This window comes from Astyanax mexicanus, chromosome 10 (genome assembly GCF_023375975.1).
Source record: "Astyanax mexicanus isolate ESR-SI-001 chromosome 10, AstMex3_surface, whole genome shotgun sequence".
NCBI classification, from domain to species: Eukaryota; Metazoa; Chordata; class Actinopteri; order Characiformes; family Acestrorhamphidae; genus Astyanax; species Astyanax mexicanus.
Genome location: NC_064417.1, coordinates 27,779,972 through 27,794,783, shown reverse-complemented (window position 1 = coordinate 27,794,783; position 14,812 = coordinate 27,779,972). Strand labels below are relative to the sequence as shown.

At 37.8% G+C, this 14,812-nt stretch overlaps 1 protein-coding gene across 1 annotated transcript in view; it reads right to left on the bottom strand.

Moving 5' to 3' along the window:
* Window positions 1-1,201: 1,201 nt before the first annotated feature.
* The window catches only part of rxfp1 (relaxin family peptide receptor 1), a 152,376-nt gene continuing 138,765 nt past the window's right edge, over window positions 1,202-14,812 (bottom strand). Inside the window, exons 16-18 of the mRNA XM_022684392.2 lie at window positions 7,603-8,013; window positions 5,270-5,488; window positions 1,202-3,940 (exon numbers count right to left, since the gene is read on the bottom strand). Coding sequence (XP_022540113.2) covers window positions 3,630-3,940; window positions 5,270-5,488; window positions 7,603-8,013 — 941 coding nt within the window. The 3' untranslated portion in view covers window positions 1,202-3,629. The remainder of the gene's footprint in view (window positions 3,941-5,269; window positions 5,489-7,602; window positions 8,014-14,812) is intronic.

The window sequence follows — 14,812 nt, the reverse complement described above, 5'->3', positions numbered from 1 at the left end:
CATATAAAGCCTAGTCAAACCACACATTTTTGTGACACCTTTGTAGAGGGGTGACTGGTCACAGAGGATATAAGAGAAGAAAAGAAAAGGCTCAAAAAAGCAAAGAGATTTGAAAAGAAAGCTACAAAATGAAAATATATTAAAAGAAAGCCAAGTCAAGAATAAAGTCATGGAAGAGTTTATAAGAAGCAAGCTGTGTACTTTTTTTTTTATTTAACAAAAAGTGAAGAAAGAGAGAGGACTGAGCTGTGCTTAGCCTGTTTTGAGTTGTGTTGTGTCTAACTTTGGTTTCTATTTAAGAAAGGTGTCTTTTTTAAATGCCATGAGTGGCATTATCTTTGTTCTCCTTCCCTCCTTTTTTCTACACCTCTTTGGGACATTAAATGTTTTTACCCATTTTCCAGTGTCCTTTGTGGAGAATCTATTCCACAAAGTTCCACAAGCACACCCCTTTCTATTCTCTTAAAATGAATTACAATTTGAATAATATTAAAGCATATTCATAAATAATTAGGCAAATAAACTATTAATTATAAATATACCTGAGTAAACATATATCATTCAAATAAAAACTTCCATTTTGTTCTGCACCTGGATCCAACCCCTCCCTCTCCTGTAACAGCTGTGCATCTTAAAGGATGTGGAACTGATCGAAAAGCTCTTACTAAGAAGAGGAAATGGACAAAATGGACAAATTCTCAGAACCGCTGTTCTCAGATACCTGACCTCCCCAAAGTCAGCATCACTGAATGTGTTGGGATTAACTGGATGGTGAGAAGCAGAAAATGCTCCTGAATGTCTAAGACTGACCATTATGGAGGTGTTGAGCGATCTCTATTTAGAATTTCTGCAGAAATACAGAACAAAAATGAATCTCCTAAAAAAAATAGAAGCTTTAATAAAAGTATAAATGGACACATTAACCACTCAAACCACTCATATTAATTTACTGAGAATTAAGTGTAATTTTACGTTAAATATATGCCATGACTTTTTCATGATGGTGAAAATGTATAGTTTGTACCAGGGTTGGTCAGTTCAGAACCTCTAAACTGCATGACCTGAAATCTAAAGAACTGACTGGCAACTGAAATTATTTGGCCTAAAATGGCAACAAATACTGTTGTTTGGTAGAATAAGTAAAAAAAAAAAGATGATAAAAAAAAATATATATATATATATATATCATTTATTTTAAATCATATCATATTGTGTTTTGTTGGTGTGTCTGCTGTTAAAACTGTTTAGTGTTCAACAAATATTTTTTATTACAGATTTATAGTAGATTTTTCTTAGTAGGGCAAGAAAAAAATCCATGTACATGTAGATGAATGACAATCATTTAAGGGTAAAAAAGTAAGCAAATGAATGAATTTTCTTTTTAGTATTCAGCCAAATTTTAGCACATTCAATGAATGTTCAATACATTTACTTAGGTGCATCTTGTTGGATGTTTTAGTTTTTTGTTAAATCTATTGCTATTAATATAGTAATATAGTAGTGTCCCCATAAAAACATATTACTGTGTGTAGTCATATTACTGTCCAGGCTACAGTATGAAAGCAAATTGAAGGACAACTCAAATGAATTAATTCATTCATTACTTGTAATTAAGGTAAAATGTTGAATTTATTGCAATGTTGGCTTGAGGTCAAATCGCCCAGCACTAGTTTTTACTTTGACTGGAAATCAAAGGAAGGCTGGTCTCTGTTAAACTTGGGCACAGTACTTCATGTAAGTTAAATCTGTCCAAAGATTGTGCATATATATATATTCAAATCACAGAGCAGCAGTCATAATTATGATACATGTCTGTACCTCATCAGACTTTTAACTACATTTATTAACTACATTTATTTCATGAATTAAATAATAACATTGTTACAGACAGAAAAATAAACCATCCTTGCAGATTTTGACCACCCAACCACTGAACGTTACTGACTTGGACAAAACACATGCAAGTCAATACAATACAACAGTCAAAAGCCCCGTTTACACCTGGTATGAACGTGCATTCTGGGTGTTCTGATCACAAATGATTGGCAAAACAAATAGCTGTTTACAACTGGCATTTTAAATGCATTGTCTGTGAGTGCTTGTGATCTGATTTCTCCCATTATTTCTGTTGAAGGTAGGACTGGAGGCTGGACTGGAGGGGGGGTCAGTTACAGTAAGATTCTTACAGCTTTCTTTGCCCAAATCCAGATTGACAAAGAGCGGTGTGTGTGTGTGTGCATCAGCTACAAGTATCATCCATACACATTAGCTTTCTATTGCAAAAGGCTCAACTAACCCCTACGGATTGTGGATGGTGTGGTATTGCAGTTATTATATACTGTATGTTCCGCAAGGGCAGTGATGCAGTTAATGTGGGAAATGCTTTGCTGTCGGGAATGCAACAAGACATTACAATAATCGTGTGATCATAGAGCAGGACGATGCAGCCAAAAATGATATCATAATATATTTCTTAATTAAGCTTGATACAATACAATTCTGATTATGATATGAACAGTTTGCGAACAGTACAATATGAACCACTATGTGGTGTACATAATCACACTTACAGGGCTGAACTAAGACATATATATATATATATATATATATATATATATATATATATATATATGTTTAGATTAATAAAAAAATGTGAAATTTTTCTTAGTTAGATTTTAAGATCTTAAATTTGGACACAAGAATTAGAATAACTTGACTAGTGACTTTTTGTGCTTATGTTCAGTTTATATTATTTAAAATAAGGTAAAAATGAATCAGTGACACTGACTAAGATCACTGTTCCTAAAATAATCAAAATAATCTTACTATATTTATATAATATATTTATATATTTATTAAAAAGATGTATTGTCTCAAAATTAGATAATTTCCCTTGCTAAAATATTTTTTAATCCTCAGTAAATAAATGTAATATCAGATGTGCAAGTATTTTTTTGCAGTGTGCAATACTGTAACATATGCAAAATGCATTAAGAAATTTCAGGTTCTTAAGAACGTCTATTCAAACACTTTTATGCATATGACAGTTAATTTCACAGATTTTTTTGTTGCATATCATCCAGATTAACAGAATAAAAAAAATTCTCTTTATGCTTATTAAAGCATTTTGTCGATACAATACAAACATTAAGCATGATATGAAAATGGGATTTTTTTTTTGCCATATGTCTGCTTCTATGTGGTCATATTCATCTCTGCAGACCTCTGAATGCGATCAGTTTGAATGATGTACTGGATGTTGTTCACACCGGTACTGCTGGCCACTTATGATCAGATCACCCAGTACACACATTAATGCCATGTGTAATCGGGGTCAAAGGCATGGAGGATGGATTGACACACAAACATTTAGCAGTCAAGGTTTTTTTCGATTAGGTCCCATCTTTGCTGTAGTCATGTGACTGTAAACAACCTGAATGAGTCTTTTATAAAAGGCTCATGAGAACAATAAGCTGATTTCAGTGCAAATATCCAGTACATGTCCTGCACGTTCCTTTTTCTGACAGCCTTGGTCTTATTCTTCGAGCCGGATCATGGAGAAGTCTGCATTGTATCAAATGTATCCCGTGATTTGGCGTAGTCGGCAGGATTCCTCCCTCCGCGAAGCATCATGTCCTTTTCATGTCCTCTGTGGGTAGAAGTTGGGACATTCCAGAAGTGAAGCACATTTCAGAAGGGTGTGCCAGGTACTCGGGTGAGGCCAGGTTCTGGCTGTTCTCCTGAAGTGGCCACATCTCCTGCCAGGTGAAGGAAGGTAAGTGGGCCGGGTGGCTGCTGAGCAGTGGCCTTCGCTGCCTGTAGTTGGTCCACACCTGCAAAAGGGTCTCCTTGAAGGGCCGTGTGGTCAGCGTGTAGAGGATGGGGTTGAGAGCACTGTTTATGGGCAGGATGAAGATGACCACCCATGAGCTGATGGTACCTGCATAAAAACAGGAAAAAGGCAGAAAATGAAGAGAGAGTTTTCAGTTAGAGTGTAGCCACAAAAAGCAGATTGAAGGAATGGATTTCAGATCCGAGGTTTGTCTTGGGCAGGCAATTTCAGAATCTTATTGTACTTCTCCATTGCTGTGTCATTTTGTGTCCAAACATCATTTCGTTGTGAGAACAGACAGAAAAATAAACATCTGCCAGAAACATCAGCAGTGTCATGAGATTCATTTTTAAAATAATTCTGTTGAAGCATGGTTGAAAAGCAATGTCTGACTTTCATTTATTCATTTTCATACCATTTTTATTTATCACTTTTGTCAGATTCAAATTATTTCCGTGACCATTGTGGAACTTTCTTTCATTAACCAAGGGGTACCAACAATTTTGTGTGTGTAATCATGTGTTTGTGTATATAGATAGAATTTGCCTTACTTGATTCAAGGTGGAATGTAAAGGTAAATTGTAAATAAGTAAAAATTAAAAAACTGCCTATTTACAAGCTGACTTCTGCTTTATGTGGCTTTATGATCGGCTTCTATTTACTGTTGACAGAGTCAGTTCTAAGTTAGTCGTTGACCAGTATAGATGCTAAATTATGCCTGGGATGGATACAAAAAAAATATAAAAATGTTTGAAATGCTCAGAATGGTCTGAACCATGATTGGAAAGCCAAAAATTAGAGCTCTGTCCCTCATACAATACTCGATTCTTTTGCCAACTGTCGACTTGGAGGGCAAAATTCACATAGTGTAAGCCTGGATTAATGCATATTCCAGACTGAAAATTAGGGTCAACATAGTGACTAATCTGCCATATTGAGAACGGGGCCAAACTTGGGGTCAAAATCATGCAGTGTAACCAGGCTTTCCGAATCTTCCTGATTGAGAATCAGGGCTAAAATTGGGACAAAAATGGTTTAGTTTAGCTTAGTTAAGGTTCTCAGTCTGGAAGGTTCAACTGTGGTAAAAATCACTTAGTGTAATCACTTAATGGGTTGACATATCTGCTGGACTGATATTGGGGCACAATTCATGTAGCGTAACCCCCTTATTAAGGCATCTGCCAGATTAAGAATCAGGTCTAAAACCAGGGCAATCACATAGTGCAACTCTGTCCTAATGTTCTGCTAGATTGAGAATCAGAAAATGTAAAAAAAAAAAATCTATACTGTAAACCTTGCCTAGGGCACTGTCTGTAATTTCTCAGGCCTTAGGACAAAAGCTAAATCACAAAAAATCAAAATTTGTCCCAATATCAGGTGACATGACACAATCCAGTGTACCTGAACAACCCCGCAATCCCCTGATAAAGCACTTACCTGGAATTTCCACATCCATTAGTGATAAGATTTTGAGGATGAAAATAGGAATCCAGCACAGTGAGTCTGTGATGACAATGGAGAAGAAGCGCTTGGCTATCGTCAGCTCTTTCTTTATGTGGTTGCTGTATTTGGTCGTCTGAGTTCCTGTTCTCTGGATATTATAAAACATGCTGCCGTACGACAAGACAATGATGAGGAATGCCACCAGGTTCAGGCCTATGGGGAAACAAGACCTCATTTAAATGACAAAGCAAATGACTCCACTGCAATTCTACAAGGACATCTATTCATAAGGAGACATAACTGAACAGCATGTTGTTAAGTTGGACATAAGGTCTGAAAGCAAAAATGTCAATGTGTCCACCCAGATAGTTCACCCCTTGAAATAAAACAATGTTGTAGCAGTCTACATTTCTTACTAACACTGGATAGAAAGTTACAGAAAAATGATAGGATATAAAATACAATTAAGAATTAAAAACATAACAGTTCTAAAATTTGAATTGTAAAAGAGATAAAAAATAAAATGCAGAGGTAAGAAGCACAAACCATTAGGGGAAAGTGCAGTAAAACATAAAAGGATATTAAAATAAAGGTAATGGAGGTCAATCATCAAAGCACACATGAAATGAGCATTCTGAATGAGTTGAATCTGTTTCATGCTTAAGAGAATACCATTACAGTATTCTACCCCCTACCAGAGATTAAAGCATGGATAAGCTTCTGTAGATCATTTGTTTGGTACGCCAGACCCTTGACTTCAGCTATACACTGAACAAGCATACCATTATGACCATCTCCTTGTTTCTAGACCTTCTATCCATGTTTTTCAGCTCTATTGAACATATACAACACTTTGTAGTTTTATAACTACAGACTGAAGTCCCAGTCCTGTAGGCACTGATGAAGGACTACAGGATGACCAACACAAACTGTGCAGCAACAGATGAGCTACTGTGTTTGTTTATATAATGTTTAAACTTTATATCTACAAAGTGGAGCAGTAAAATAGGAGTGTCTAGTAGAGTGGACAGTGAGTGGGCACAGTGTTTAAAAACTCCAGCAGCACTGCTGTGTCTGATCCACCAGAACAACATGCATTATCATCACCATTCCATTGTCACTTTTGTGCTTAGAATGACCCACAATTCTAATAATAGCTGCTCTGTGGTGGTCCTGTTGGGTTCTGACCATTGAAGGGTAAAAATGTATAATAACGTATGCAAAGAAACAGAAGGACTACAGTCTGTAACTATAGATATACAGAGTGTCCTATGTGCGCAATAGAGATAAAAAAAGATAATGGGCGTAGAAACAAACAAAGAGAATGTCACTGGTGTATATTTATGTTGATAGGAGGCTGTTTTGGCAATTGCTTTGATATAAAAATGACAAGAATTTGGACTTGGTCAACAGAAGCCTAAACTGGGGAGTTTAATAACTACCAATTTTCTTCTCTTAGACTTAGTAACAGATTAATGCAAGAGTAAAACTACTTTGTTATTTACTTCCACGGTCCTAGAGCTTGTAGTGTTACATAGTTAGATCCTTCCATCTTATTCAAAGTAATCTTTGATTTGGACAAGACAAGGCAGTGAAAAGCACATTACAGTGGGCATGGTAGAGAGTGGACAAAAGAAAGTTTAAGAGTGGTTGTTTCTGCTTGCCTTTGCAGCCTTTGCTCAATTTGACCTCTATTACAGCAAACAAATTGAGGGCCTGCCAACACTGTCTTTCCCTGACCTGAAACCTGATACAATCTCAGAGATTTATTGGGAGATTACAAATAAAAGTGTAAAATACACCTCAGTAGCCGTACTCAAGAAAACATTGAGGTGACTTTTTAAAAAAACAAATTCCTTTACAATTTAACTTTAGCTAATAACCATGAACAGGAGGGTGAGGTGTACAATATTGATTATCTTCATGATTATTGATTATCTTCATGTTATTTGGTGATGGTAGTGTGTAAATTGAGTAGCCACTCCCATCTCAGTCATTTATGCTGAGGTTTCATATCTCATATACACTTCTCCATGTACAGTGACATACAAAATTATGTGATATGAAAAAAGTGTTTACCCCCACCCCATAAATTAACTGTGATTAATCACATTTTTTGGAAAGCTGAGTTCAATTCCACTATAGCCACAACCAGGCCCGATTACTGGCCTGACATGTAGGATGAAGAAATCACTTAAATAGAATCTGTCTGAAACATGAAGCCGCTAAAAGATCTCAAAAAGCAACAGATTATGCTGAAATAAAAAAACAGATGAGAAAACAAAGTCATTGACATCACGGTTAGTCACGGTTTCCTCTTTACTCACCCAGAAAGATGACGATGGAGTAGATCTGAGCTCCGGCCGTCTCCGGCTGCTCTGAGTGCAGGGGGAAACACACTCCGTTGGTTCCATAGAAGTTCCGGAACACTTCTTTACACACCAGAGGCAGGAAAGCAATGATAAACCCCAGGATCCAGATCACCACCAGTATGGTGACAGTGCGCCTTCGTCCAGGGGTCAGGTATCGGAAGGGGTAGACGATGCAGATGTACTTCTCCAGGGTGAGGTAGGTGAGGAGCAGAACAGACACCTCTGTTGACAGCATGGCCAGAGAGCCCACCACCTGACATGGCACGCTGTCCATCCAGGCTTGGGCATGGCGATTATACTCTCCACGGAACTTCAGGTCATATGCCCCGATCACAAACAGGTAGACGCCCATCAAACTATCAGCACCTGCCCAGGAAAGAATCAAGCTTAGTCTTAGTGCAGGTTCATGGAAATGAATCATATGTATGTAGGAAACCTTCCTTTGCTGAAGTATTTAGTCAGACATCAATTAAATTGATTCAAGTCAGTGGTTCTCAACCATGGTCCTGATTCCAACCCTTGTTTCCAATGCACATCTGAACTAGTAATTTACTTAATCATTACCAAAAGCCTTCCTACGCCCTTCCAATAGTATAATGTGTAGTGCAATTTCTGTATTATACTCTGTAAACAAGATATTGGCAAAAGTGGCTTAGGCCAATATCTGTATTACAGTATACTCGGTACTCGGGGCATTGGCACAACTGGCTCGAGCTGATTGCTTTATTATACTCAGCAACTGTGGTGTTGGCACAACTGGCTCGAGCTGATTGCCGTATTATGCTAGACAACCGGGGTGTTTGCACTAAAGGCATGAGCCGATTGTCTTATTATACTCAATTACCAGAATGTTGGCACATGCAGCTCGGACCAATTGCCATATTATACTCTGCAATATTATACTCTCTTCCAGAGACTTTTGCCGTATTATACTTGGTAACCGAGGTGTTGGCACAACTGGCTTGGGACAGTTGCCACCTTATACTCAGCAACAGGGGTGTTGGCTAAGCATTTGGATCAAAATTTGAATTAGATTCATACCAGAGCAGGGTATATGCAACTCAGGCCTGATATAAATTATTTTTGAGTGATTTTTACTATCTGGGATTGTTCTAGCCAACAAATGGCCCTGTGACATAACAATACCCCAAACACTTTAAACCACTAATCCACCACTGTGTCTTCAAATGACTTCATTTATACTGCTATTGGCTTTAAACTGACATGACACTAAAACGTCATGAGACATGGAACCAGTATCTTGTCCCATGAATTTTGATGGTGACCGGCAATGTCTGGCTAAAATTGTCCATACGACTGGACCATTAGGTCTGTCATCATGGGATATGGCAAAAGTAATAGTACACAAAGTAAATTAAGCATTCTGTCTTCACTACAGACTCTCCACATTCTATTACAATCACAACTACTTAATATGCTATTAACAAAACCCTTAATTCTCAAAGACATTTTTACAGTTTGTTGCTCCACTAACTGCATTCCTTTATTCAGTATTCAAGCCTCTTGCCCAGCAATCTTCAATATGTCATTAATCCAGCCCCAGGAAGGATGTGGATTAGCTCTGAGCTGCCCTGCATACTGAGAGGCTGATATCAATTCCCATATACGTCACCTTGTTAAAAGCAGGGAAGAGCTGGCACGGGATGCAGCTAACAGCTGATTTTCGACCCGCTATTCTCCACAGCTGCCATGCATCCATCCAGCAGATGCACAGAAAATGAGTGTAGGCAGCATCTTAGACTGCTGTTACTTTCCAGTGACATCCAGAGGCTGAAGCCATGAGAATACGCACAACCAGGCTAGACCGCCAGAGGCAAAAGTGACTGGACATTGTTACAGCATTGCCACTCTAACCATTGAGCTACTACTGGCCCACAACAGATTCCTCACTCCCCCCAGCAGAGACTTGGAACCTGGGCCCGCAGATTAAAATCTGAAGCCCTACTGACAGAGCTATGTGCACCACATTTACAGTGTATAGACTTTGCTAGCGATGCAAAATCTAAACGCAAAAAAGTCTAAACAAGTGTTAGTCTAACGCTAGAGATATACATACTTGCTGTTATCTAATTGTTTGCATACACATGATGGCCTTTTAGCAATCCATAGGCAGCCTGTCAACCCTGCAGAGCACAGCTTCAATTAGGGCATGTTAGTGTGTCTTTGGTATCATAAAGACATGCAAAATACATCAAAACGCGCCAAAGGCATGAACTAATTCTCTTAATTAATTAGTGTGTTGTTTGCCATTCCATTTAAGAGCCAGATGGTATTGGTATTTTAACGGCGCAGTGCTTCTCAGCAGAGGAAACTGAACTGCGCTTTCATGCTGTGAAGGTGCGTGAGCAGTTTATTTACGAGAACAGCAATGTAACCTGGATCCCAAAGGCTAAAAGTCAGGCTAAACCAGTAGTGCTCAGTCAAAGACTAGAGATATAAATACTTGCTGTTATCTATGGTTTTGCATACACAAGAAGCCCAATGTTAGCAATCTATAGGCGAACTGTCAACCGCGCACAGTGCAGTTGGATTTAGGGCATGCTGGTGTGTCTTTGGTATCGCAAAGATGCCAAAAATACGCCTTGCGTGGCTTGAACATTAGTTGTGTACATTAGTTGGCTTGGCCTCAACTAGAGCTCAACTACAATTTGTACATTTGCTCAAAACACATGATTTAATTAGATCAAAAATTAATTAGTTGATGCAAGTAGTTTCCTATAGTTTCGTATAGGCCTGACGCAATAACTATGTTATCGACTTATCGTACGATAATTTTTTAAACTGGGATCGGGGATTGCCACCGTTCTCCTTCAGTTGTTCACCGTCGTGCGTTTCAGAACTTTAGAATCAGACAGTTCTTCGCGCCTGACACTCTGGCTGAAAATCTTTGACTAGGTCTGCCTAACAACAGAGCGATCTATATTCTGATTGGCTCAACGAGAGTACATTATAATATACAGCCAATGGATTGGCAAGTGTGAGAAATACCATGTGTGGCGTGTGAGCGTGTGAACTCGCTGAGGTGCGTGTGTCACACGCTCAAAGCGTGAGACTTGAGAACACTGTCAGCCGGTATGTAGACTATATTTCAAAACAGTAGCAACGAAAGCTGGCAATTCTACTAACCTGAGATCTTATTTAAAGCACAGTCATCCAGCCCAATTTTCCGAGCTAAATATTGAGTATGAATAACGTTACCCCAGAGAGATCCTGCCTCAAGCCCCACACGGTGAACATGCTGGTGTTTCTTGTGCTGAGTTTTCTGACAGTTACATTTAAAAATACATTTATTGCAAGAGCTCTGGCCTGCTGAACCATCTCTGTCTTCAATCATATGGACACGTGTTTTTGAGCTAATGTGTGTTTATAGCATATTCATATATGATCAGAAAAGAGAATCTGTAAGTGCCTTTGTGTCCAGAGTTAAAAAAAAATGTAAAATGTTACTTTAGTCTATTTGTTTTTACTTTATTTTTTGTATAAAGGTCTATTTAATATTTAGTGCAGTTTCCTTAGAACCCAGAGAGTCCCAGGGTGGTTTTACTTTATTTGTTTTAGTTATTTAGGATATTGAAATATTTTTATATTGGAAGCCAAATGTCTGCTCTTAATAATACAAAGTTAGTTTAACTGTAAACTGGTATAACAGTATTATGCTGGCATATTATTACTGTGGCACACTGTCTTAAAACTCCTTTGGAAGCCCAGATGCAGGAAAAAAGCTTTTTCTATAGTGGCACTTTAAAATGACAATCTTATCTTTTATCGCAATAACTTCTGGGACAATATATCATCCTAAAAAATTTGTTATCGTGCCTTGTTCTTGGAATTCCCACTGGAAACTGCCCAAAGGTAGTCAGAATTCTACCTCTTTTAAAAATGCTACCACCACTTCGGTGCTTTTCTGGTCCCACTGTGATGCCTAGAAACACTGTAAAAGGTTCTCAGAAAGACACTGATTTACTTGGATTGTGTATTATTACATGTTGATTGGGTTGTCTGACAAAGATTATGTGTTTCTGGATAAAGGCTTCTACTGAATATTTTCCCTGATCAAAATAAACTAATTATTTATTTTCATTTACAAATAAAGGAGTGTCAACAGCCCACAGTATGGCTGTGGATTAGAGTAGCTGTAATCCACAAGTGTGGTGTCTGTTAGGACACAGAAACTCTATAGCTTGGGCGTGTGCAGAAATGAATGGGAGGAACAAATGATGGAAATACACCAAATAGATGTGTGTGGTTCAGTATGGCTATGAGTTATGGCTTGGTGACTATTGGACCTAGGGTAATTTGGATTTCATAAGGGTGAAAAGAATATGAATTATTGGGAGTAACAAGGGGTGAAACGAAAACAACAGGTAAACAGATGCAGGTCAAAATGACAGTGAGTTTTATTCAAGATTCTGCTCTTAACTGTGTATGTGAAAAGGGTGTGTGTTGGTTGAGGAGAAGTACAACAGATTATAATTAATGGGATCCTATAAAGAAAAAAAATTAAAATGGTGAACAACTGCGTGTATTCATGCACATCTCAAACAATCAAACCGAACAACCTGGAGCTGGAAGAGCGTTGATTGCATTTTTATACCAGCTAAACAGAAGAACAATGTGAATAATATCCAGAAGAAATGAACTGGTGAGTTTGGACATCTAGCAGATGAGTGTGGAAATTAAAGATCAAAGTCACAAATGACTGGAAAAGATCTCAAAGTTCCATCAAATAAATATGATGGTGCACATTTGCCTAATGTGCCTTAAAGTCAGAACAGTTAGACTGTATTTATTAAATAAACCTGTGGGGGTCCGAGGAAATGTTTTCTCAGAGGAAGGAGTAAAAAATGAATAAGAAGGTCTGGCCTAGAATGTAGGACCACCTAATAATGCATACTGTATAAAGGGGGCAGTGACCTTCCACATGATAATGCCACCAACTGTGGCAGCAGATGCTGTTCTCTTTGCTCTGCCAGGTTTCAAATCTGATCTGAGTGCTAAGTACTAAGCTGTGGAGAGTGCTGGTTTCTTCATTTGTGGGACTAATTGGATTATCCATGCTTTATTCATAATTGTGTCCTTTCATGAATACTGATCACACTTCAGGGTCTTCATGCAATGCCAGGGTTATATCTGGAAAAGTCTATACAACACATAAGTGTGAATGCATGCCAGACACTTTTAGAATAAATATAATTCACATCACTCAGTCCATTTCAGGAGGTGATCTGAGACACATTTAAAACAAATACAAATCTTATAATTTAAACCATATCTGGAGTGGTGACTTTCAGCACAACCAAAACACTAGTAATAAATGTCCCACAATATGCAAATTTGCATATTTTATTCCACACAGCAATCTAATCAATTTCAATTTGAGTAATCAGAGGTGCATCCATCTCCAAAGCTATGTTGCTATAGATGATGCTCCAAAAAAGAAAGGTTCTTTTAAACGATTCAAGTTTGTCTTTTATGGTAGGATTGTGCTTTCTTCATATCACATGATGCCTGAAATTTCAATCTATGCCTTCCTCATTTCCAATGCCCCAAACAATCACCCTTTTGATGGGATTCTTGTTTGTGGGATATGTTTGATCACACCTGAGCTAGTGAACACCACCACTCGGAGCAGTCTCCTCCTCAAACAGCCTGACGGATACATGTAATCTCCAACCATATATGGAAAAAAAATCAATTACTGCATTTGAGCATGATGTAGACATCAAAGAAACCCTTGGGAATTGCTTTCCACTTCAGCAAGTGCCCGGATCTGATCCGGACTCTCATCACTCGCCCCAGCTCTCTGTAGCAGACAGATGTTGAGACCACGGATGCATAATTGATATGTCCCGATATTTGCACCATATCAGAAAGTTGGAAGCAAAGAGCAATTTTTCATTTCACAAACAACAACAGCGTACTGTCAGGAGAGCTGTCTGAGTGAGCTCTAAAAATGAGAATAAGCTTAAATGGAATATGACACTTCTGACAACCTAAAGTGTCCAATTTAAAAAAACATACAAATGACCAACAAGACACTCGAAAAGAAATACGGAAAATCCTTAAAACTTTAAAAGAAATCTAGACTAAGTATATGTGTTCTGTCAGACCAGAGGAAGAGTTCATTGCAGCCATTTTGGTGAGTTGCCTTTCCAGGCAAAGTCTGCCTCCTTGCCCAAATTTGTTTTGAGTGCAGGTTTGTCCCACATGAGAATGAGTGTAACAGATTCCCCTCTGATTTGTTTTAGTTGTTCATAAGTAAGATTTAATCTACAGTTACAGTAGATACAGATACTGTAGGAATCACCAGCTTAATCTGTTGTACTCATACTGCTTTGTGATGTGCCTTCACACGAAGGGGAGTTAGATTTAGTACAACACTGGATCTTTTTCTTCTTCTATTGTTTAATGGGATATAATAGCCTGCTTCAACTTTTTGTAATTGGAAAACAAACAAAATGTACTGTGGATCAGTTAAATGGGACCAAGACCAAATTTTGGTCCTTTGATCTGGACTATGGTTTATGTCACCTTTCACATCAGCAATTTTGTTTCAAACCAAACTGACTGATGTGAAAGCCCCCATAAAAAACATTTTGTATATGTTTTTTGAGGCTATTTGGGCTGTCAGGATCAGTAAGAACTATTGGAATAGGCAACCAAACTTGAATACACTCTAGAAGAAAATGATGCCAAAAAAGGGTTTTGTTTTCAACGCCAATCTTTCACTTGATGGTCCTTTTAGTTCACATGTAAAAAACCTTTTCAAAAGTGTAGTTGAAGAACCTCTTCTGTTCAAACACAGTTCTTTATAGTATTGGTTCTACTGGTCAACAGATTCCTAAAGACAGGCCATAGTTTTGTCTGGAAAACCATTCTTAATTCGTAATCTCTTTAGTGAACTTTTTAGTGATTCATTTAAAAAAAAAAAATTGCTAGTGCTTGTAAAACTGTTTTAGATTTTCCGAATAACTTTTAAATTGACATTTAAGGGAAAAGTATTTTGCAAATGAGATATGAATGTGAAAATCCCTATAAAAATACATTTAAAGACAAGAAAAAGATGGTTCTGTGGGATAGTTGCTCCCTTACTCTCATACTGGTCTTCAGGACTCCAGAACCAGGTCACATTTTTTATGGGTGC